The sequence below is a fragment of the Anolis sagrei genome, chromosome 6 (assembly GCF_037176765.1).
Source record: "Anolis sagrei isolate rAnoSag1 chromosome 6, rAnoSag1.mat, whole genome shotgun sequence".
NCBI lineage: Eukaryota > Metazoa > Chordata > Lepidosauria > Squamata > Dactyloidae > Anolis > Anolis sagrei.
In genome coordinates, this window is record NC_090026.1 from 118,391,261 (window position 1) to 118,416,544 (window position 25,284).

At 38.5% G+C, this 25,284-nt stretch overlaps 1 protein-coding gene across 2 annotated transcripts in view; it reads left to right on the forward strand.

Annotated features, from left to right (window-relative positions):
• Positions 1–25,284, forward strand: part of PTPRN2 (protein tyrosine phosphatase receptor type N2) — a 686,806-nt gene that overhangs the window by 192,761 nt on the left and 468,761 nt on the right. For both annotated transcript variants that reach the window (XM_067470369.1, XM_060782574.2), the window contains exons 4-8: positions 79–196; positions 470–632; positions 13,836–14,283; positions 19,576–19,824; positions 23,216–23,256. In XM_067470369.1, coding sequence (XP_067326470.1) covers positions 79–196; positions 470–632; positions 13,836–14,283; positions 19,576–19,824; positions 23,216–23,256 — 1,019 coding nt within the window. The remainder of the gene's footprint in view (positions 1–78; positions 197–469; positions 633–13,835; positions 14,284–19,575; positions 19,825–23,215; positions 23,257–25,284) is intronic.

Consider the following 25,284-nt stretch of genomic DNA (forward strand, 5'->3'; position numbering starts at 1 on the left):
GGCTTGTTTTCTCGTCGATGTTTTGTTTTCTTAAACTGCCACGTCCATAAAACAGTATTTTTTTCTAATATTTTCCAGGTTTTACATGGCAAGATGACTATACACAGTATGTTATTGCACATGAGCTCGCAAATCTCCATAAGACCCATGATTGGCACCCTGAGACGTTCTTATCCGAAGAGTCTGATTTACGAAGGTAAATGCTCTCGCATTTTATTTACCATAATGCTATTTTGTTCATGAGGATTTTGGAAGAAATTTCATAAAATTTCACAATCCCAGATAAGAGGAAGGTAAGAAATGTGAACATGATTGATGGCCTGAATAGAAGACGCTTTTCCTATAAGACCTTTATTTGTTTCTTGTGTGTCTCTGTAAATTTGAAAATTAAATATGATGATGATGGATTTAAAAAAAATAGTACATGATTTATTGTATGGGTAACATTTGTTCTCATTTTAACTCACAGGACTTCAAAGCAGAGTCCTGAAACCAACATGAATGTAGGCCTGGAAAAGGATGTGAACTTTGCCAATTCTCCTCAGCAATACCTCACCTACCTGGATATTCTCTCCCAATCTGCAACTCCAAATTTATATTCAAGGACAAAGGGTAACAAAGCCACCATTAAGGTAAAAAAAAAATGGGGGAAATTCTTTTCCATTCCCCTTTTCACTGTGCTGCTAGATCTTGCTGATTGAGGCATACAGAAAAGAAAAGAAAATTTAAAAGCCTCTTAAAATGGGAATGCTTTAGTAAGACATTACTAACATTGTGTTCTTCACCTGCCACTCAGTGTCAGAGGAAGGCATTGTGCATAGGAAACAGGTTGGCCACAGTGGTTAAAATCAGGTCTCCCCAGCAAAATTCTTGCTTAGCTCTGAATACTGTCTGTTTAAACTCCCGTGCTTTGATTACGATTTGTAATTGTAGTAGTATTATAGTATTAACTTACTTTATTATGTAGAATAATTGTATTCTTCTGTTGGACCAAATGATCCTCAAGACATCATACAACAGACTGTAAACCAGTGGTTCCCAACCTGTGGTCCGTGGACCGCCAGTGGTCTGTAAGAACTAAATTATGGTCCATGGCCTCACTGTTACTACACTGTTGCAACAAGAATGATTGGTCTCGTGAAACCCTCTAATAGTGCCGAGGCTTCTTAAATATGGTTTTCTCTGGGCAAGCAGATGACAACTACTGGATGGCATATGTTCTGTATCAGAAACTAGAGCTGATGTGGACTAGCCAATGCAATTTTCTGAATCAGCACCCCAAATAATGAAACCAAATCTCAAGTTGATCAAAAACTGATTTGGACAATTTTATACCTCTCTGCTACTTGTAAATACTAATTCAGTTACAACCTACAATGTTGCAAAGTTCTGTGAAGCAGCATACAAAATCCATCAGGAGATGACTGGTCCCAAAAGTTAACTGTGTATCCAGTAATCGTCTTCCTTGATTCTATAATTTGCATTGTATGTTCTTACCCCATTTCCCCTTCCGTTCCCTCACCCTCATTGTGCTTCAGTATTTATATTTATATTTTAAATGTACTAAACATCCCAAGTTCATATGAAACTGTGATTTTTATTTCCTGTGCTGGTCTATAACCAAAATAAATGATTTGATTTGATTCATAACCCTTTTGGTACTAATGTTGGAGAGTGATCTCTGGTCAATAAAAGGTTGGGAACCACTGCAGTAAGCAATGCCCTTTAACACCTCATCCCCTGCATAGTCCAGTATCTTTACCTTCTGGTCTCCAGTCCCAGAAAAACTGGGAATTTGAATTAAGTATTTTTTATAGAAGTGAAGTAAACAACATCTTCATTGCAACTGATTGTTCTCTAGCCAGTAATACATCTATGTTTTTCTGGAAGACGGGAAGGGTACCTTATTCCTTTGTCTGATGACCCTTCTTTGTCCGTCCGGTGACTGAAGCCAAAGTAGTCTTCCATCATTTCCACATTCTTACATGTTTCGGTGAGACATATTGGAAGAAAATATATAAAGTAGTCTTTCAAAATTAATGATTTTTTCCTAGCCCTTAAATACTCCCCTTTAGCATCTCAAAATGTAGTGGTTTTGCTTGTCGCACCCCTACTGCCCCCCACACAGGTTCAGAAAACAAACTGATGTTATTGCTTTTCCAGCTCCAAAAACCTTAAATCTACTGGTATATGGCACTGGCTAGAAGGCTAGGTTTGCAAAAAAAATAAATAAATAATAAAAATGGCCCTGATACAAATACAGTTGCCAGACCCTGATTTAGGATTCAGTGTAGCATAAGAGAATCTTGTGTGAGAAGGAAGGAAAATCATACAGCTGTAAATGAGAAGTGGTGAACTGAGAAGAGGCAGTTAGTTGCCATATATATTTGTAAAAATGGGTGAAGGGAGGAACAGGGACACAGAGTATAATAAAGTAAATAGCTATTGTTTAAGGACCAGGTAATAGGACTTATTCAAAGAGTCAAACTTCACAGTGTTTACATAGCTTTTGTATATTGTGTCAGCTAGTCTCCAGAAATGCACATTCCAAGGATGAATGCTCTTGACTTTTTAAAAAACTGTTTGTTGGATCTTTTTATATTTTTATATTCTCAAAGGGAGAATAAACACTCGAGTAGCAGATATATTCGAGTAGCAGATATATTGTACAAGAATTTGAATGAGGGAAAAAGGAAAGAAATCATTTTCAAATTTACCCTAAAATACTAAGAGTATTACTCAAAAGTAATATGGGTTTGGTTATCATTTCTGGATATCTATTCTAAGACGTATTTGAGGTTTTTTTTTTAAAAAAACATGTTTGAAAAATGAAATATACCAACGGTGTGTATAAAGCCAGTAGTCATTCAAAATATATGGAACAAGACAACAGCTATCTCTGCCATAGTTAAAGAGCTTGCAGAAACAACAAAGTATGTTTAGGAATTAATTATTGGTGTCTTTTGCCCCCGGTGCTTTTTTCTTAGCCTTTTTTGAAACTCAGGTTTTCAGTAGTGAGCCACTGTGTGTGGATGTCATTCTTTGAAGATAGTGGAAAGTGAGAATTTGTCCGAGAGGTATTTCAGTGATGCTGTGGATGTCATGTGAATTCATAAATAATCTATACAATGGAACTGTTTGGTGGGGAAGAGTGCCGTGATGACACCACTCACCAACATCATTATATGTTGCCTTGGAGACAGCACCCAGAAGTGTTGCGGCTGAAGAATGAAGAGGAAGAATCCTGGGATAAACATGCATAAAAAGCACACTGCATCCCCCCCCCCCCACCAAGCCGCCTTTTGAAAGAGACAGCTATGACGATTTATACATTGTTTGTAATGAATGTACAGGTTAAAAAAACCCAAAATAGCCTATATATTAATATTAGCTATATCACAGGCTTGGTGTTGTTGTTTTTTTTTTAAATCAAGATTTAAAGCTAAGTGTAATTTTTCAAAAATAAAAACTAGCAACACAATATATTTATATCTGGTGTTGTCGAGGGCTTGCATGGCTGGAATCATTGGGTTGCTGTGAGCTTTCTGGGCTATATGGCCATGTTACAGAAGCATTCTCTTCTGACGTTTCTCCCACATGTATGTCAGGCAGGCATGTAGCCGGGGGGGGGGGCTTGGGGGGCTAGAGGGGCTTCAGCCCCCCCTGAAATTCTCATGGTGGTCCACGAGAAGGCCTTACTGGTACATTATTTAAACTGTTATGTTTATTCATATCATGATCTGATCACCATGCTCAATATATCCTATATGCATGGGGGTATTGGGGTAATGATACAAAAGGTTTGCTAGGGTAGACCCTCTTTCACTCAGACTCAGCCCCCTCCCCGAATCAAACTCAGCTCCCCCCGAATCAAAATCTTGGCTACGGGCCTGATGTCAGGCATCCTCAGAAGTTGTGAGGTCTGTTGGAAACTAGTCAAGTGAGGTTTATATTTCCGTGGAATGTCCAAGGTGCAAGAAAGAACTCTTGCCTGATTGAGGCAAGCGTGAATGTTCAGTTAGCCACCTTGTAGCTTCAAAACTTGCCTGATTGCTGCTGGGTGGGATTCTTTGTTGGGAGGTGTTATCTGGCCCTGATTTATTCCTATTTGGAATTCCCCTGTTTTTTTGTTTTGTTCTTTATTTACTGTCCTGATTTTAGAGCTTTTTAAAATACTGTTAGCCAGATCACTACTGAGTCCACCATCATTTTAAAGAAGAAGATAATTTAGCCTGTAGAAGAGAAGGCTGAGAGGAGACATGATAGCCATGCATCAATATGCGAGGGGAGATCATTGGAAGGAGGGAGCAAGCTTGTTTTCTCCTGCGGAACAATGGCTTCAAATGACAAGACAGGAGATTCCACCTGAACATGAGGAAGAACTTCCTAACTGTGTGAGCTGTTCAGCAGTGGGACTTTCTGCCCCGGAGTGTGGTGGAGGCTCCTTCTTTAGAGGCTTTTAAACAGAGGCTGAATGGCCATCTGTTGGGGTAGCTTTGAATGCGATTTTCCTGCTTCTTGGCAGGAGGTTGGACTGGATGGCTCATGAGGTCTCTTCCAACTCTATGATTCTATAAAGTTCTAAAGTGGAAGTGAATCAAGATATTGCCTTCTATTTTACAGTGGAGGTTCAATTCTCCAATTCACATTGGTGCTCAAACATATTATTATCATACACTCAATATACTTGCTTTCGCATTATGTTTCTGGAGGAAAATAGTTCAGGGAATAGTTGAAATATAAGATACAAATAGCAGAGAGCCCAGAATATAAAAGCTCATTCTCTATTTTTCCTCTGCGAAAATATAAGGACCCAAGTGAAGTTTTTAGCAGACCAGCTGGTTCATTCCATGCCATGCTTACTGTATATGTAATTTTCCTTTACTACCCCAATTCCATTCCCTTTTATTTTTCTTACTTTTGAGGTGGAACACAGTCTTTTATAAATTTACAGAAGGAGGAGATATTAAATCTGTTGCAGCAATGCCTCGATTAAAAATCTAATTATGTTACTTTTGGTTGACCTCAGAGACAGTGCTTTTGTGGACGAAATGTAAGCAGATGGACCAGGCATGGGCCAACATTGGCTCTCCAGATGTTTTGGACTTCAACTCCAAGAATTCCTAGCAGCCTCAGGCCCTTTCCTTTCCCCCCTCAGCTGCAGAAGTTGAAGTCCAAATCACCTGGAGGGCCAAAGTTGGCCCATGCCTGAGATAGATCCTGCAGTATGTGTAGAGCAGGTGATGACAATGCTTCTTAGTTTTAAAGTTACAGTAACTTTCATGTTCCTTGATTCGTGTTTGGGCAATGCTACGTTTGGTGGTCCCTATGTAGATTGTCCACACCTGCATGGTATTTATACCCTGTTCCTTTGGGTATATCATTCCAATAAAGCCACAATTTATCCACAAAATCGATGTCATAGTTTTGTGGCGTAATGTAAATCGTGCGTTATTCACATTTTATCAGTTCACACACTGTCTTGCCAGAGAAAGAAAATATGCCAATAAAGAACAAATAGTTTACTCTTCATAATGCATAACAATATATATATACAATGATGTGATCAGTTACATTGACTCGCACAATGTCCTTTTAGAGAGATTCAAAATGGTCTTTTGGTATCCATGTAGAAAATCTCCTTCCAGCAGCTTGTGAAGCAAGAACTGTCTCTGCAAGCACCTGCACAGCTCAAGCCTGAAAATGTAACTGTTGCCCAAACTCCCAGGCTCAGCTAGCCCCCTGGGCTCAGCCCAACCAGTCAGCTTTGTGCCTTGCATTTTACAGTTAACACATACACTAACTGATTTCTTACATGTTCCCACTAGTTTCACCTCCCCACACTCCAAAAAAATTCCTCCAACCCTGGAAGATTTTGTGGTTCTCTCTAGGTTCCCTTAAATCAATCTATGGTATGCATTGAGACTAAATATAGTAAAAATAAAGGATTATTCACAGTTTTGGATATCCACGGAGGCTCTTGGAACATATATTCCATGGGTACAGGGGATGTATTGTATACACAAAAGCTTCACTTACCTCATATAGGAAGTGCCTTACTTATAGAGGCTTTTGAATCATACGAAGGGTATTAATTTGTTGGGTTAGAAAGCTCAGACAAGTTTGGTGATGTAAACCACTTTTGGAATGAAAAGAAATCTTGCTTGTTGTTTTGTTGTTCACAGATATTTCTGCAGTGCATTTTTCCAAGTCAGCTAATGGGTCTCATTGCTTCAATTTTTGGAAAGCCTTTGGGCAAAATCCCGCATCACTCCCTCCTTCTTCCAAGCATGAGTAGAAACATCGTCTAACACAGTTGGGATACAAAGGTTTTAAAGGCAATTTTGAAAGGAAAAAAGGGAAGTGCATTTTGAAAATAGCCATGTATTGCTGGAAATACAGCTTTTTTGCTGTTCCTTTATAAACCTTTGAGTGTCATTCTTCTGCTTTCACAAAATCAAAATACTGTGAAAGATCACAAAACCCAAGTTTCAATGAAAACACTATGGATTCCCAGACATGTTCATTAGAGTTGCTCTATTGTAATCTACAGATTCTGTATATCAACCCTGAAAGACAATGCAGCCCTTCCTTCCAGCTCATGCATTGCTCACATCTTTGTTGTTTTATCCCATGATAAGAAGGTAGGATAGTATAAAAGAAGCAAATGAACATGTACTCATATGTGGTATCATTTTGTGATTCTGGAAAGCATGGTAGTATCCTAATAAGAAATTAATTAAACATCTAATTTCTATGTTGCTCCTACAAGTGACCATGAACAAATTGTTTCCTGAACAGAGATCAAGTGCAGTGGACAGAAATCCAAAATAATAGACAGTAACTCTCCTTCAGACATTTTAAGTGGCTAGACAATGCATCCTACTGTTGTTAGTAGCTAAATACTAACTTTGAAATTAGTTCTAATAAAGGTAGTGAACTTCACTTTGGAAAATTCAGTTCATAGTAAGAGAATGGCAATATACAAGGCTGGGTCTAAAAGTTTTGCCTCCCGTGACATAAAAGCATTATTTAAAGCCTGTTTTAATGTCATTTAAGTCATTGAATCTGAAACCATGTAGGTTGTCCATGGTTTCAGAGGTCCAAAAAGACAACCTACGTGGATTCAGATTCAATGCCGTGAATGCCATTAAAACAGCTTTAAAATCATGGGGCAAAACCCTGAATTTTTCCAAAATGTTTTCGATGCCTGGGTTAAACAATGGCACAAATGTGTACAAACTGATGGTGACTATGCTGAATGGTAGTTTCGCATAGAGGATAGTTCAAGCTATGATCTGTAGCAACTTCTGCTATTTATATGTTCATTCATAATGTTTTAATGACACAGGAGGCAAAACTTTTAGACCCACTCTCATGTTTATCTTTTCATACCTTATAGTAAAATATATAAGATCAGACTGCAGAAAAACACACACACATCTCCAAGTACTGTATGTTATATGTACATTCACTCAGTCCTTAGATGTTTGCCCCTACATCATAAGACAACTTGATCTTTGACCAAGTGACAGGAAGCTGTGCATTTAAAAGAGCTGGGAGAAACAATAAAATGTATTTTATTTGCCCCCAAAAGGCACTTGGGAATAATGCTCTTTTGATAGGGAATAATGCTCTTTAGATGTGTTGGGAATAATGCTCTTTAGATAAGGCTTTATGTTGTTTTTGTGTGTGTTCAAGTCATTTCCAACTTATAGTGATCCTAAGCATATGCCTATGGATCTGTTTGAATGCCAGTCTATAACAAGAAGGCTGCATAGAAAACACTTGTAATGGTCAGGAATAAGCCCCACAGACTTCAGTAAAATGTACTTCTTGGTAAATGTGTATAGGACTTTTCAGGCTGTTATATTGGTTTGAATTTCAATGTCCTGAACCACACAATGTCTCAGATATCACCCATCTCCTTCTCTGCCTCAAAAATTACTTGGGTCATGATTAAAAATCTGGATACCTTTTCTAAAACATATTCCTCCAGTAAACCATATTCTTCTCAAATTAATTTTCTGGGCCCTGGATATTAACAAGACGATGAATTCAGTTTACCTTTAATACTAACCTTTATATAAAAGATGAGCCTACCATATATCCCAGGGGATTTATAAAGTGTTTTGAAGATAATGTGGGAATGAAAAGACTAAGTATGGTAATTGCTAAGTATTTGCTTATGGCATTAATTAGAAGTGTCCCCTAATTAATGAGCAGTTAATCCTTGGGGGATATTTTACTGTAATAACTTGCTTTAAAATTTGTATCCTATACCTAGCCGAGGTAAGGTTCTGGGAGGTGATAAATGGGATAGATGGCATATTCACCTATTTGCCTGCTCATCTCACATATTTACCTCCCTTTATAAGTAGCTAAACCTGGTCCATGTCTGACATGGGCTATTATCATTTGTCGAGAATGGACCAAAAGTACTAGCGTGGTGTAATGTTTGAGGGCTGACTAGGTAACCAGGCCTCAGACTTAGTCATAGATATCCACTTGGTGACTTTGGGCAAGTCATAGTCTCAACTTCAGGGCAAGGCAAGGACAAAACTCTTATGAAAAAATCTACCAAGGAAATTCTGTGATAGGGTTGCCATGATTCAGAAATAACACAACAAAATATATGAGACAAGAACAGATTCTGTAAGATCCATTTTTATCCTATGTCACTGATAGCTTCATGATATGCTGAAAACTTAATATATTGGTGTTAACTGTGGCACCAATCAAGTTTACGCCACACAATAGTAGATCATACAGTTAAATAGAATAGATCAATAAGTCTATACTTCTGCAGAAGTTGGGAATTTGCCTTTTGGGTATGCAATTGACAATGTCATAGAATCATTGAATCATAGAGTTGGAAGAGATCACATAGGCCTTCTAGTCCAACCCCCTGCCATGCAGTGAAAACACAGTCAAAGTACCCCTAACAGATGTCAATAGTGTTCTTTTGAACTATTTATTTATTTATTTACTATATTTATATACCGTCCCTCTCAGCCCGCAGGCAACTCGGGGTGGTTTACAGTTGGTACCAAGACCATAAAATACAATTAAAAACATTAAAATAATATAAAACCATAGCAAAATCAATAACAAAAATATATCATTAGCATCTCCTTGCTGAAAACATTGACCAATCACACCGTCTAATTGTTCCATTTTCTTATGTCAGTTACACTATACTTGCAAACACTTGCTCAAAAAGCCAAGTCTTGACTTTTCTCCAGAATATTAAAAGGGAGGAGGCTGATCCGATATCCTTAGGGAATGCATTCCATAGCCGAGGGACCACCACTGAGAAGGCCCTGTCTCTCGTCCCCACCAGTCGTGCTTGTTACAAGGGCGAGATCGAGAGCATGGCCTCCCCAGATGATCTTAAAAGTCCTGGAAAGGTGATAAGGGGAGATATGTTCAGACAGGTAAGTTGGGCCAGAACTACCTAAAGCAGTGGTTCTCAACCTGCGGATCTTCTGGTATTTTGGCCTTCAACTCCCAGAAATTCCAGCCACTTTACCAGCTGTTAAGATTTCTGAGAATTGAAAACCAAAACATCCGGAGACCCACAGCTTGAGAACCACTGACCTACAGTCATCATTGACGTCTTCAGCAAAAACAGATTGTGAATGTGCCATACTACATTCTCATAACTAAGATATGTCCATGGGTGCCATGGAAATTATGAAATCCTGAATTGTTCTTGTGAATGTTAAAATTCTACAGTGCTTTCAGTTCAACTCTAAGAACATCTTGGAGACTCAAGCCCAGGGAGACAAGTGTGCAGCACGGCCAAATCCTATGAAATTACATTTTATTTATGTTTATGAATGCTTTTCTCAATTTCATTGTGAAAAATAATTGCAGTGAAAAAGAATACTGTATTTTAAATGCCAGACCAAAGTAACTGTTGACAAAGTGATACAATAATAATGAAGTTTTATTTCTATCCCCCCTCCTCTCTCTGAGGGGACTCGGGGTGGCATATAACAGAGAAATGTAATGTGGTCAACACATGACCACATTACAAAAATTAATCAAAACAACAATAAGAACATATCCTAATACATAGAGATAAGTAAAACACCATAAACATATTAGTTATAATTCAAAGAGACATCATTGATTGATTACAGCAATAAGCTAGGTAATGATTTAAACATGTAATATACTAAAGAACAGCAGTTTTTTGTTTGTTTTTTCATGTCAGGAGCGACTTGAGAAACTGCTGGTCGCTTCTGGTGTGAGAGAATTGGCTGTCTGCAAGTACATTGCCCAGGAGATGCCCGGATATTTTGATGTTTTACTATCCTTCTGCGAGGCTTTTCCCATGTCCTCACAAGGAGAGCTGGAGCTGACAGAGGGAGCTTATCCATGCTCTCCCTGGATTCAAACCTGTGACTTGTCAGTATTCAGTCCTGCTGCCACAGGGGTTTAACCCATTGTGCCACTAGGGGCTCCTAGCACTTTTTAATAAAAGCAATAAAACCAGTTAATGTTTATCACATTTAAATCCTCCATTCGCTTAAATTATGGTTAGCCATTCTCGAAAGCCTAATTCCTTTCTAAAAAATAATGAATGTGGGAGCCAGTCTAATCTCCTTATGGAGGGCGTTCCAGAGAAAGGGGGGCCACCACCGAGAAGTCCCTAATGTTGGAATTCAGTGTAACAGAGAAAACTTTTCCAAAAGATAGAATTTCCACCCAAGAAAGATGTCAGGATATAGAGTGATGCTGGGGAGTGTCCATAATCGTGGCCAATTGTAGCTTTCAATTGAATCTTGGAACTTTTAGCGACATTTGTTTTTAGGCATTTTCTCTTCCTATGCTTTGGACTGACTGCTAGAAGCTTTCCAACCAGGCTTACTGCTGTTGATACCACATTTTTAATTAGGAATTTTCAAATAGTGTTGCCGGCTGCCAGAGCTGTGACCTGTCAAGCTGCTGAGAGACTACCCATCCTCTCTTGATACCAGCTTAGGCTGCGATTGACACTTGTACCCAATTTATGTAAGGCTGCTTGAGGTGTTTGTGTTGCTCTTCCTCTTGATGGACTTGTTTGTTTACAAGAGAATTGGGGAAATAGCAGCTCTTCCAATATTTTGAGCATCCAGACTCTTTGTGAAAATCTATATTTGAAATCTGCCCTAGATTAACCAGGCATTCCTTTTGAAAATGGCCTGAGAAGGATTTGTATATTGTAACATTTGTTCTCATTTTTGTTGGCTGCTTGAATTTGGTTGTGCTTTTAGAGTATCAGACTGATACCCAAAATGTCACACATCTAAATAAGAGGTGCTTCCACTACAAGGATAGGGCTTTCTAGCAGCAACTTGCATTTTATGTTGAATTTCATTTTAGGATTTCTTAACCCCCAGGGTAGACGGGGAAACTAAAAGTGTAAAAACAATTTGTGTATGTGGAACTCTGTGGATGGCCTTGGGACCGTGATGTATGACAGCTCTCATTTTTAGGTTTCAAGAGCTGTGTTACATGTAATGTTTGTATGTTCAACTCTAAACTGTCATATCAATGACCCATTATTTTCATAGTTTATAGACCTGTAATGTTTAGCATTTATAGACCCCCTTATAGCTAAGTTCTCAATATTTATTTACCGTATTTATTTACAGTATTTATATTCCGCCCTTCTCACCCCGCAGGGGACTCAGTATGTGTACTGAGTACACATATATGGCAAACATTCAATACCAATTTGACATACAACATATACAGACATAACACAGAGGCTATTTAACTTTTTCTGGCTGCTAGGGGAGCTGTCACTTTCATCGTCCATCTGCAACACTGATGAAGTACTTCCGCATTCCCCGAATGCTTTTGCTGGAGTGCTTTGCTGGAGTCTTTTTTTATGGCCTCATAAATTAGTTAATTTAGCCTCCCCACACAAAGTGGTACCTAATTTTCCTACTTGACAGATGCAACTGTCTTTCGGGTTGCAAAGGTTGACAATAGGCTACACACAATTGGTTGGAAGCCCACTCTAACCCGGGCTGGCTTCGAACTCATGACCTTTGGTCAGAGTGATTGTAATGCAGCTGACACTCAGCCGGCTGAGCCACAATCCCAATATATGTCTGCTACTACAGCTCAGCTACAAGGCATTGTATATTTAGGCCCTATGGGGCTAAAGGGGTGTATTAACTGCTACACTCCCATTCATGGCATCCTATGGGCCTTTGGATTCTGTCTGTCTTTTTAGAATACAGACAGTCCCTGAGTTACAAACATCAGACTTACAACTAATAGTTAACAACGGGGGTGAGACAACAGAAAGCAAAAGAAATCTACCCCTTGGAAGGAAAATTCACTCCTAAAAGAGTTATCATTGGGAAAATGTGTCTCCACTGAAACTTTTATCACCAATTCTTGCTTCCACAACAAGCCATTTCCCCCCCCCCCCCCCAAAATCCAGTTATCACAGGGACAGAAAGTGAGGTGAAATCTTCTGAAAAGGGGCACAGACAGCAAATCAAGCACCACGGGGTGTTGGCCCTTCTCTATGCTATCCAAAACTTGCATGCACGTGCACACACATGAGTTACCTTGTTTGTAACTTGGAGACTGCCTGTAGTCTTTAATAATTTTAAGAGTATACTTTAGCCCTTGCATAGACAGTATATGGAAAATATAGTAATAATAATAATAATAATAATTATTATTATTATTAATTTTTTACTGATATGAAATCCAGCATATAGATCTCGTTTTCTGTGACATACTGTAGTTTTATGTCAGAATAATAATAATAATAATAATATTACTTTATTTATAACCTGCTCTCTCTCCCAGAAGGAACTCGGGAGAGAATCAGATGAATGATGTCCCAGTTTATTTATTTCTTGTCAAAAGCATTGGATAAATAAACAAGTATAAAACTGAATAGAGGGCAAATAAGTGTCTAAATAATTTTAGACCAAAATGGGCAACAGCGAACACATTGTCTGTACCTTTAAACAGTTCTTCCTCTGTGCATGAGACTGTGCATTGTGGGCAAGCATATAGATGCTGAGTTGTTTGTTCTGCTCCACAGTCGCATAAGGTGGAAGATTCTTCTAGGTAGTGCCATTTTGCCGGGTTGACTTTTGATTTGCCAAGACGACTTCTGAGTCTGTTCAGGGACTTCCATGTTGCCCATTTTTGGTTTGCCTGTGAGGGCAGACCCTCGTAGGGGGGCTATCCATTTGGGATTGCCTGGTTTAGCTGCCCAGAGGGATGTTCTTGCTGTTGCTGGGGGAACATTGAGAGAAGTGGTGGTTGTCATGAAACTTTTCCTTGATTTGAGTCTACTGGGAGGAGGCTGATAGCCACGCAGTGGGTGGCTTATGCAGTGTTCAATCTTATTTCTCTCACAATTACTAGCAACTTCCCGTCAAACATCGGGGGAGGGGGATGCCTGTTAGCTTATAGAGTCTATCAACAAATGTAGGATTGAGATATCCTGTGATTATTCTACATGATTCATTCAGTGCTATATCCACCTTCTTTGCATGGGCAGACTTGTGCCAAATGGGGCAGGCGTACTCATCAGTTGAGTAAGACAAGGCCAGAGCTGATGTTCTTATTAATTTTGGCAAAATGTCCCAGTGTAACCGCCCAAAATAAACAAAACAGTAAGCATACGTCGTTATAATTTGCAAAATCCATCTTGGTATAAGCTGATGTGAATTGCTTTCCTGTCTGAGCATATAGTTAAAACAGAAGCATCAGTATTATATATTATTATGCTGTTTACATATTGACTATTTAGACAGGACTACTATATTAGAATATTTCTAATAGAACTTGCCTTTTTCTTCTAGACTGATAATATCCCATCTGACAACATTATCAATTACATGGTGCAGAATTCTAAAGGAAAAACATCAACTCTAACCCACCCTGCAGCTGCTCATTCAAAATATATTGGAAACTTCCCAGGAAGGACCCTGGGTCAGCCACAAATGGATAAGTTTCCACTAAAACCTGAAGAACAATTTGACCGAAAGGCTCTTTTGGCAGCATTACATGCGTACATCACTCAGAAGGTAGAAGCAAAAAATCTTGGTGGCGGTGCATCTGTCAGTAGGACTAAAGAGTCATCCTCCTATAGGTCGAAGCCTTCTCAGATTGACCATCTTGATGGAAAACTGTTCAAAGAAAAAGCAGGAGATTTTGAAATGTGGCCACCATTTCTACGGAGACCTGGATCTGGACTAACATCGGGTTCTGTTCAGAGTGCTTTGAGAGTTCCTCTAACTCCTGTAGATGGTAAGGAATCTTTGTATGAATGTTCATGTAGTGTTCTAAACTGGAAGTTTTGTCAGATGCACAAGTTTTGTCAAGTTCATCAAAAACTATCAAAGATGCATGTTTCTGTCCTTCTCTCCATGGGAAATTGGCACTTCCCTTAGAACTCTTTCATAGAACTATGGGCCAACACTTCATTATATAATATATAAAAAACAAAGAGACTGATTTTCTGTATGCTTGGGGGTGCTTCCAGACAGCCCCTTTAATGCGGAAGTTCTTGCAATTAAAAGGGGGCTGTCCAGATAATGTCCTAGGCAAACATGAATTAATTCACCACAAACCAAGAAAGCCCTGGTTTCACACAAATTAATTTGTTAGTGGGTTTATTCAGCACTTTCTTGGAAGACATGGGATAAACCCACTACTTCTGCTGTCTGGACTGCTTCCTCAAAATTTCTGGCCTTTTGAGGGGGCAATCCAGACAGTAGTCCTGCAGTTTTTCAGGTTAACTGCGAGGACACCAACCCTCTCCCCAACTCCCCCCCCCAAAAAACTCAATTTAAAAGTAAAAGAAATTACCTGGCCACCATTAGAGGGATGCTGGAGCTCTCCTGGTGCATAGGAATGACATGTCAGGAGAGCGGGAGGGTGGGGTGGGGGGCAGAAGTGTCGCCTGGCACATCATTCCTATGCACCAGGAGAGCTCCAGCATCACTCTAATGGAAGTCAGGTAAGTTCTTTTACTTTTAAAAGATGCTTTGGGGGGTGGGTGGGGAGGGGGTTTAGGTGTCCAGGTGTTCTCCCAGAAAGATCTGGACACCTGCCTCAGAAAGCACGCACTTTCTGAGATATATATTGATTAGGACTTGGGAAAATTCACATTTTTAAATCACGAATGTTCCTGGGATAAATGCTGTGTGGAAGTGCCTTGACATAGAAATTAATTTATTCACAGAAATAACAGAAACGTGTGATATCTGTGAAAAGCTGCTGTGTTCACCATAGATACGTTTGAATTTGGAAGAACACTGTATAAATCTGATGAAACGGGTTCTAATCCAAGAAGCCCATGTAATACTTGTATTAGTCTTAGGCACCAGCATAGAACTATGACTCTGGAGTCCAGGGTTCTCAGTGTCAAAGGAAGGAAAGGGCAAGCCCCTTCAGAATAAATCTTGTCAAGAAAGCCCTGTGATAGATTCACCTTAGAGCAGCCACAAACTGGAAGTGACTTGAAGGTACATCACAACAAGTGTCACGGGGATTTATATTGTTTTTGTTTTTACAAACCAACACAGCTACTCCTTTGCAAATTGATAGCTTGCAGATGTCATTTTAATCCTCTGTAGCAACCTGAAATTTAATATACACTGTGTTTTGATGTGCTTCTTTTTGCAGTCTTCTCCTGGTTGTTTTCCCCCATTCAAAGTACAAAATCTATTGGGAAGTGTTGCAATTTAGTCAGAGGTAAAGCCAATGCATATATGCCCATAGAACTATAATAGCCTTCATGGTGAGGCATCTGCCTGATAATAGGTTTCAAAGAGTACATTTTAGTGTAAACACAAGTCCAGGTGACACTGAACATCTCTGGGACAGGACTGCTGCTAGAACAAACTAAGCCCATGCTGATTTCATTATCATGCACTGTCCTATTTCACCTTGCTTAGCAGGGGTCTGCAGAAGAAAGCTACTTTACACTTACAGGGAACAATGTGCTGTAAAATGCATAGAAACTCAATAGCTTGTCTTTCACAGGCATAGTGTGTCCTGAAATACCATGTTTGGATACTATGTTGGGCATTTACTTTAAGTAAACATGCACAGAATGCTTTATTCTTTTGTTCTGTAGGCTCAGGTTCAGCGGCACTGGATATTTTAAATTTTCAGCCACATAAATATTTTTGTCCTCTCTATTCACCAACCAAGTACCTTAACTTGCTGCCATGAATTCAGGCTAGTTCCTAGAGGTTAATGTGTCTTCTAACATATCAAATCTAGCACACTTTTCAAAACTGCTGACACTTGGGTCTGTGGTTGTTCTTGACCTTTTGACTCTCATGGACAGTGGTTGTATAATAGCAGTGTTCTGTATTTTTCCTGAGATGTCACTCACCTTTAACAAGAAGCTTATCTCCAGGAAGTGGGTTTTTTATGGGTAGCATCCTAGTGAATGCCCAGAGTGAAAAACAATACACTTCAGAGAAGGCAGGCAGTTTCTCTATCTTCACATTATTTAATGAACCAGAAAGACCTGCCGAGAGTCTTTTAGTGAACTCTGGAGCAGGGCTGTTGGCCATTCATTTTCTCTCATTTGAGTTCTTACCCTTTATTTTCATTTTGTTTGAGATTGGGACTATGGAACCTAGGGAAGTAGACAGGAGAGATAAGGCCTGATAAAGGGAAAGGAAAGAAAATGAATTGGAAATAAGAGAAAGTGAAATGGCAGAGCTTATATATTAAGAGCTTATTTTTCAGCAGCCTGGGTTTTTGCTGGGCAGCTCACTCTGTAGTGCCGGAATTAAAACTAAATTCGTAGAGGAAAAGTGTACCAAAAGTACAGGTTCCATTAGTTTGGAGTCAACTGTCTGGAGTCACCTGTGTAGTTGCATGTTGTGTGTGCTGGGAGTAGAATAGGTAAGGATTGGTCATCACCTGCAGTGACATCCCCTTGGTCAACTTCACTGCAGGTGGTGGCCAAGCGGTCACTTCCAGAAACCACCATGACACGAAGAACAGAAGGGGATGACAAGTGCCGTCCCGTGTCTCAGGGTTGCCTGAGCCTGGGAAACACATAATGGCAGTGAAAACAATTGCAGTCTGTTCTGTCTTGGAACCATCCAAAAGTCATGGGATAGTTCAAATTCTCGGTCAGAATTTGGAGTATCGTGTGACTTTGGTTAACATGGCTCAAGGCTGCCACATAACTAATCTGGAGCCCTTTCATAGTAAATGATCGGTGTCGATGTGCCCCAGGTTTCTCAGTCTGAATGACATGTACCAATTCATGCCATGAGCAATAAGCTACAATTCTCTTGGTCTCACACAACCTGTGATGATCCTTCCTCCATTGGTTTCTGCTTCTCCTTAAATCCTTGGATGTTGCTGCTTTGGAATCGATAGAACTGAGAGTTTTGGCAGGAAGTGAGGGGATGAAGTACCTAAGGATGTGCAGGTTTACAGAGAAAACCTTATATAATGGCTCTAGAAAGTTCTGAGTAATGTATATACAGGTGAAGATAATTCATTTGTGTGAGTTCACAATTGGCTACTCGAGGAACTACAGTTACAGGTATTCAACCTGTCCTTCTGCAGTAGCCTAATCTGAAGGTCAACTTGAACGGGCACAATCTAGAAATTAGCTCAATGGATTTTGGTTAGACTAGAAATAGACTATGATCACTATTGCTCATGGATGAATTAATAAACCAAATAAAAGCCAATCAGTTGAGGTCATTCGATGACATGTTTACTGTATTAACTTCAGCAAAAATGATATAAATATTTCAAGTGTGCTTAGTTGCTCGTGTTACTGGGATAAAGTGAATGTAAACTGCATTTTTGATATTAAATGGTATTTCAACCCATGAATACTGTATCTTGATGCATAGTCAATTCTATTAATTATTGATTACTGATTTGCAATTTTCAGTACTAAAATATTTAATATTTATAAATACTAAGGAATTAAGAAAATCTGCAGTGGCAAGAATTTTATGCAGTTTAGCAAAATAATCACACATCCTAAAATGTTTCGGGAAATTGATCTGCACAGAATTATACTTGGCCTCTTTGTGTGGAAATTGTGATTTTGTGTAACCTTTCCCATTCTAAACAGTCACCTAGGTCTTCCAAATAGTTACAAAACCCAGCAATCTTGCACAAAAAGTTGGGGTTTTTTTTTGGGGGGGGGGGTGCAGGATCTGTCTTTTTTGCATAAACTCCCAGAAATTTTGCACACAAAAGACTGTTTTTGTAACAGCTTTTGGGTTTTGTGGCTATCAAGAAACATATTTTGTGCAAAAAGACAAAAAAAATCCTAAGTGTATATTTCTGCACAGAATCATGTCAAAATGTGTGAATATTTGCCAAGTACAGCACAGAAATAATCTGTTCCCTCCACATCAGAAAGAAAAAATGTGTAAATTATTTCGCATCACTTGTGAGGATGAAATAGTAAAATATTACACAATATTCCATTGTATTTTATATTCAGGGAAACAATTTGATTAAGAGAGAATGATATTATAAGCTAATAATTCAGTGGGGAGAGCTAATTTATATTTTGTTTTCATTTTGCTGATATCAAATATAAAAAACAGTTCTGGAGATATCTATTCTTTATTTATTTTCAGCAGACTACACTTTGTTCTTCAATGCTTCTTCTTATATATATATATAGTAACAGTGTAGTCTTCACATTTTACTCTGCATTGATGACACTGAAAGTTAGATTAATGTAATTATAATGCTTTTTTGTAATAGTTTTAGTGCAGGTAAGTCTGATCCCTTGCCTTGTTGATGTGTGATGGGGGAAATACATATTGCATGGTAAAATGAATGCATCTTTTCTGACCTGAAAATATAGGCATCCCTAAATGAACCTTATTAGTCTATACATGTTATGACACCAGGGCTTTAAAGCAGGCAGCCCCACATTTCTGCCACCTAAAGTATTCTCAAAAATGTAGTTTGGGAAGGTGAGGACCTCTAGGTGAGAATTCAAAAGGCTTGCCCTGAACTACATATCCCAGAATTCTGCAGTCGACAGAAATGTGGGGCTGCCCACTTTGAAGCCCTGGTGTCACAATGTAGTAGGACAATTTAACCCAGGACATATTTTACCACCAATTTATCATAGTGCCCTTCAACACAGCCATATAACCCAGAATATCAAAGCAGAAAATCACACAATATCTGCTTTGCATTGGGTTATCTGAGTCCACACTACCATATATCCCAGTTCAAAGCAGAAAATGTGTGATTTTATTCAGCTGTGTGGAAGGGGCCCTAGACTACTAGTTGTCTAGAGGTCTTTAATTTGCCTACTGAGACAAGTGATTTAATTGATGTTTTGTATAAGAAGATAATCTCAAGAATTAATAAAAAATTGAATCAATTCAGTAAACACATTTGAATAAGAAAAGACTACTGTAGTTTTTAGAATATATATATTGAATACAGATTAGCACTGAATAAGGAGTGATAGATAATTAACTAGCTCCATTTGAGAGTGATGCTTTGTTTCTCTTTCCCTTGCAACAGCATTATACTTTTTTAAAGTAATCAAGTTTTTTCTCCCTTCCCAAGAAATATTTATTCAAGACGTTTTGAGGGACCTAAAGAAATATCATGTGGATGTAGATAAGTTGAACCCGCCGGAGCTGGATGAGATGGCTGATATCATTGCTGATGCTATTCAAGCTGTTGATGTTGACGAAGAAAAGAAAAATGCCGCTGGGAAGCTTGAAGGAGACAGAGCAGAAAAGGGTGTGGATTCAGAAGGGAAAGACGATGATTATGAAATGGGATTGATGAACAAAGGTCATCACATGCAAGGTACTATGCTCAAAATTTAGCTTTCCTTTATTTTAATTTCTAAAGGCTTTCAATAAAAGCAGTGTTGCAAACAATTACAAAGAAGAGAAATATATTTTACACCTGCTTCACTGCTTGGCCTTTGAATCACACTCTGCGACTTCCTTAATCCTGTCTATTTCATTGGCCCTTTCAGGCTGCTTTGCTCCCATGATTATGTTGTGTTGGTAAAGTGGGTAGAGGGCTATCAGGCTGTTGCAACTTGTTCCAGATAATCAGGCTAGTGCAAAAATGGCTCCTTTGGTCTAAAATTATTCTGAGCTATTCTTGCAATTACCACTCACATCTCCCTTATTCAGAAGACGTACACATTGAGAGCTTGCACATATTATACAGCCATTTTTATTCTAATTTTAATTTTATAGAGAATCGGCTCATTCTAATTTCCATTACAATCTTGATTTATAGAGAATTTTAATTTTATATCAGGTTCTAAATATAGTTTAAAAAGTAACTCCAGCTTCTGGGATATGCACGGTTCTTTGTTTAACTCAGGAATTGTTTCAGAGTCTATTAGTTTTACAATGCTGTCATATCTGAAGGCATTTTAAATAAGATTTCATGTTAGATTAGTAAATCAGACTATTTTGGACATGGAAATTGTGCACTGTGTGGTCTGATATGTGACCCTTAATTTTATCTGACCAACCTTTGGGGCCCTGTCAGACTCCCAAAGACTGCCAGCCTTTAAAAACATGACCCAAACAGTTAATTAATCCTCTAGAAGCTATCAAGGTTCTTCTGGCATGAAAGATGGTGTATATAACCCAATATTTGTTTTGGTTAAAACCCTGTTTTGGTTCTTTTTACATTTCCCAGCAGAAGTGCCTTTGATCTGCAGAGGTCCAGGAATTGGGAAATGGTGTATGTGTGCGTACAGTTTCTGGACCCTCTTGGCTGCCCATCCTTGTAATAATACAACATAATTATTACACAGTGCTTTGAAGATAATAATAATAATAATAATAATAATAATAATAATAATAATAATTTTATATCAGGCCATATAGCCCATGGCCATATAGCCCGAAAAAACCTACAACAACCCAGTGATTCCGGCCATGAAAGCCTTCGACAATACAATAATAATAATAATAATAATAATAATAATAATAATATATGTTGGCTGAGATTTTTTTTTTTGGTGCCGTGCCAAAAGATCTCAGCCGGCATTTGACAACAATAAACATTGACTAAATCACGATTTGTCAACTGCAAAAGGCAGTTGAAAATATATCACACAGTCCTAAACACTTGGGAAATGTTTGACTTGTGGTTTTTTTAAATACAAAATCCAGCATATATATCTTGTTTGCTGTGTCATACTGTGTTTTGTGTCAGTAAAATAATATTTATAACCCGCCCTCTCTCCTCAAAGGGACTCAGGGGAGTTGTACTTAAGAATAGGCTCTTTGAAATTTGTGAATTTAAATATGTTATGGCTAAATTTGGATCCACCTAGTATGTGTCAATTACATATTTATTATAAACAGATAATTCAGCATCCATTATAATAGGGCAAACATAGAGTTCATCTTTTTGAGAGAATTCATGATTCTTAGGGCCCATCCATACAGTACCTTTATCTCAGGAGCTCCCGCTTCAAAACGGTGGGTGGACAATAATGACCCCTGAAAACATGTGAGGAATCGCCACAAAGCGCTAAAAATGTGAAGTTTTCAGTTGCAGGAATATCCCGATTCTGACTGGAAAATGCGGATATTTGAAAATGCAGATATGTCCCTACACTTGGAAAATATGGGATTTAAAATTTTGGTTTGTTCCTGGGTTATACATGTCAGTTCCTAATTGGTTGTATCCTAAAAACATGGCAACAGTTGACTAGAGGGCAAAGACTTTATCCTGGCAAGAGAAACTTCATCCTCCACACATTTAATGAAGTTTGTGATACACAGACAAAGGTTTTGCCATGTAATCAACTTTCCCTTTGTGTTATGATAAAAGCAATGAGGAACAGACATGTATAATCCAGGAACATCACTCTGTTGTTCCAGGCACAAGTACATGACCAAACCTGCCTGGACAGATGGCCGTGCTTCCTCTGAATGATAATAATAATGAAAAATTCTGTTCCTGACTTGAAAATGTCAGTTCCTGACTAATAGTGTAGTCCTGGCTTTGAAAGTCGTGATCTGACTCCACAAAGTTTTTGCCCTCTAGTCGACTTTTGCCATCTTTTCAGGATAAAAACAATGAGGAACAGATATGTATAACCCAAGAACAAAACTCGTATGAACAATGCACATATTCACACCTGCACATTTAAAGTTTTTTTTAAAAAAAATGCTGATATTTCTGGTGGATGTCTCACAGCAGCCAGTTTGCAGTCTTCAAAATCTTGTAAAGAAGGACCAAGTCTGGATGTCACAGGCAGAAATCCCAGGACCAACAGGTCTGTGTGCGGACCTGCTCTCAGGTCCTGGGTTTTTTTGGGGTTTTTTTGCTGCTTGTGGAAAACTGCAATTTGGTGCTGTCTGGAAGTGCTCCAAGTCCCACAAGTCTGTACTTTCCAAAATGTTCTGTATCCCAACTAAGCAGTGAATTTAAAATCCAGAGCACCTGCTGTTCATGGATTAGGAAGGTGCATGCAAATTCATTTGCTGCATGTAGACAGCACATTGCTCTCCATTTCTATCTCTTACATTAAAAGTGTAAGAGATGGTTGTTTCTTCCTTCCTCCCTCTCTCTTCCCTCTCTTTGTATGTTGCTGTAATGGAAATACAGTTTGAAGGGCTCTCTTGTCTTCTTTTTCTGAAAGCCACAGAGGTAAACTTAACCAAGATGCATTAAAACCCAAGTACATCACAGTGCCATACTCCCAACTTTCCCTGTTCCTAACCTGAGAATACACTCCCGTATCTCAATGCTTACTAATGTGTTGCCACTGTAGCCTGGAAACCACATTTTCTGTCTTTATTAAAAATTTAAAAAATCAGAACACAGATAACTCAATTTTCCCTTAAAAGTGCATCAGCTGTAAATCTTTTCCTCATTTATTACTGTAAACATTTTTCAGTACTAGAAGATGACATCATATTGATTATTTTAAGGTGCTGGTAAGCAGAGGAACATTCCTCGGACATACTATTGAACTAATTAATATAATGCACTCTTACACCACCGCTTCCATTGATCTTCCATTAGCAAGCTGTCAAAGCAAGCTGGAGTCAAAGTGACAAACCTGATCTATGCTTTTACTTTCGTCTTTTGACTACAACATCTTAATGTTTAATGTACAATAAAAAGAGCGCAATCTATAGGAAGTAAAGCAGTGTCTGTATTAAATATGATGTTTTATGTTCCAAAGCATGGGTTTTTTATGTTTCTACAGATGCAGAAACAAGGAATGAAGATGCCACAGACAAAAATGAGGTAAGCTGTAAGTTTAGAGAAATATTCACATTGTACTAAATGTACTGGTGATGCAGACTATGATAAGTGTAATTTAAATATCTAGTTTAGACATTGTAAAACATTTAAAAATAAATGTACGTATATCCATTTATTTCAGATTATATAAGTGCACCTAAGCCTATCTTAGTTTGTGGCCACTGACTTGATTGTTTAACAATTCAACAGAACTAAAAGCATACTTTACTCAGTAAATACTTCACTTAAGCTATATGGCTACACTCATAAAGATGTTAGCACATTCAATTTGAACCAAGGGGTGGGATTAGAATTGTAGTGCCATGTATATATCAGGTACATTAATCTAAATGACTTGGCCCATGTGCAGAATTATTTTGCCTCCAAAAAAATTATTCATCTGGAGAATCATCAATCGCATCAGATAGTTCTTAAATGGAATTGCCAGGTTCTCTTGAAATAGCAGCAATTAAATATGATGCAAACATTAATGTCTGAAATTTTTATCAAAAATGTAATGTGAATTCAAACTGGTGAAGTCATGCAGCTCAATCTTCCATTCCTCCTATTTTAGTCTATGAGGAGAATGTTTAACTTTGTTATATGGCTCTTCTTCTTCCCTGACAATCACTACAATCATCTGTTTATCATGAGATGATAAATTCACAGTGCCATGTACTGTCAACACTAAAAATTATATGTTATTTATAGTTGTGGGTTCAAGCCACACCACAGCTAAATATTAGATAAGTGTTTGCATATAAAATCTACCTTTCATTTTGTAAGCTCATATAAAAGATACTCATGTTTTAGGTTTCAAGGTCATACCTGAAGGACTTCTTTGTTGTTGTTCCAACATACGGAGACTTTTGCAAGAAGACCAACAGCATTAAAACAGAGTTTCAGAAGAAAAAAATATTATTAAGGTCTAAGAATTATAGGAATTAAACTTTAGTCCAGCATTTCTCAACCTGGGGGGTTGGGACCTCTGGGGAGGTCACGAGGGGGTTTCAGAGGTGTTGCCAAAGACCACCAGGAAACATATATTTCTGATGATCTTCAGAACCCTTTTGGCAGAGAAGACTGAAGATCTCTCTGCCTGTCCTTCTCTTCCCTTTTGGAAGAAGATGGTGAATCTTCCTACCAAAAGCCCTGCTCCGCTATATCTCTATCATAGGATCCTCTTAGCCAAGAGGAGGGCTGTTTCTGGGGGGAGGCATGCTTGGTTCATAGCATTGTGGTGCACATGTACGGATGAGGGAGAGCATGAGAGGCTGGAGGGAGGTTCACGCCAGCGAGTCCCTTCAAGGCATTGGGGTTCTGTGTGGGAAACTTGGCCCAATTATATAATTGGCGGGGTTCAGAATGCTCTTTGATTGTAGGTGAACTATAAATCCCAGCAAGTACAACTCCCAAGTGTCAAGGTTTATTGTCCCCAAACTCCACCAGTATTTACATTTGGGCATATTGAGTATTCGTGCCAAGTTTGGTCCAGATCTGTAATTGTTTGTGTATACAGTGCTCTCTAGCTATAGGTGAATTACAACTCCAAAACTCAAGGTTGTCCACCAAACCCTTCCAGTATTTTCAGTTGGTCATGGGAGTTCTGTGTGCCAAGTTTGGTTCAATTCCTTCATTGGTGGAGTTCAGAATGCTCTTTGATTGTAGATTAACTATAAATCCCAGCAATTACAACTCCCAAATGACAAAATCACCCCCCCCCCCAACCCCACTAGTATTCAGATTTGGGCATATTGAGTATTTGTGCCAAATTTGGTCCAGTGAATGAAAATACATCCTCCTGTATATCAAATATTTACATTATGATTCATAACAGTAGCAAAATTACAGTTATGAAGTTGCAACCAAAAAATATATATGGTTGGGGATCACCATAACATGAACTGTATTAAGGAGCTGTGTTAAGGGGTTGCAGCATTAGGAAGGATGAGAAACACTGCTTTAGTCTAAAATGCTTTCCATTCTCAACTCTTAACAAACAGGTAATTGAATGTTTTCAATATGGAATTA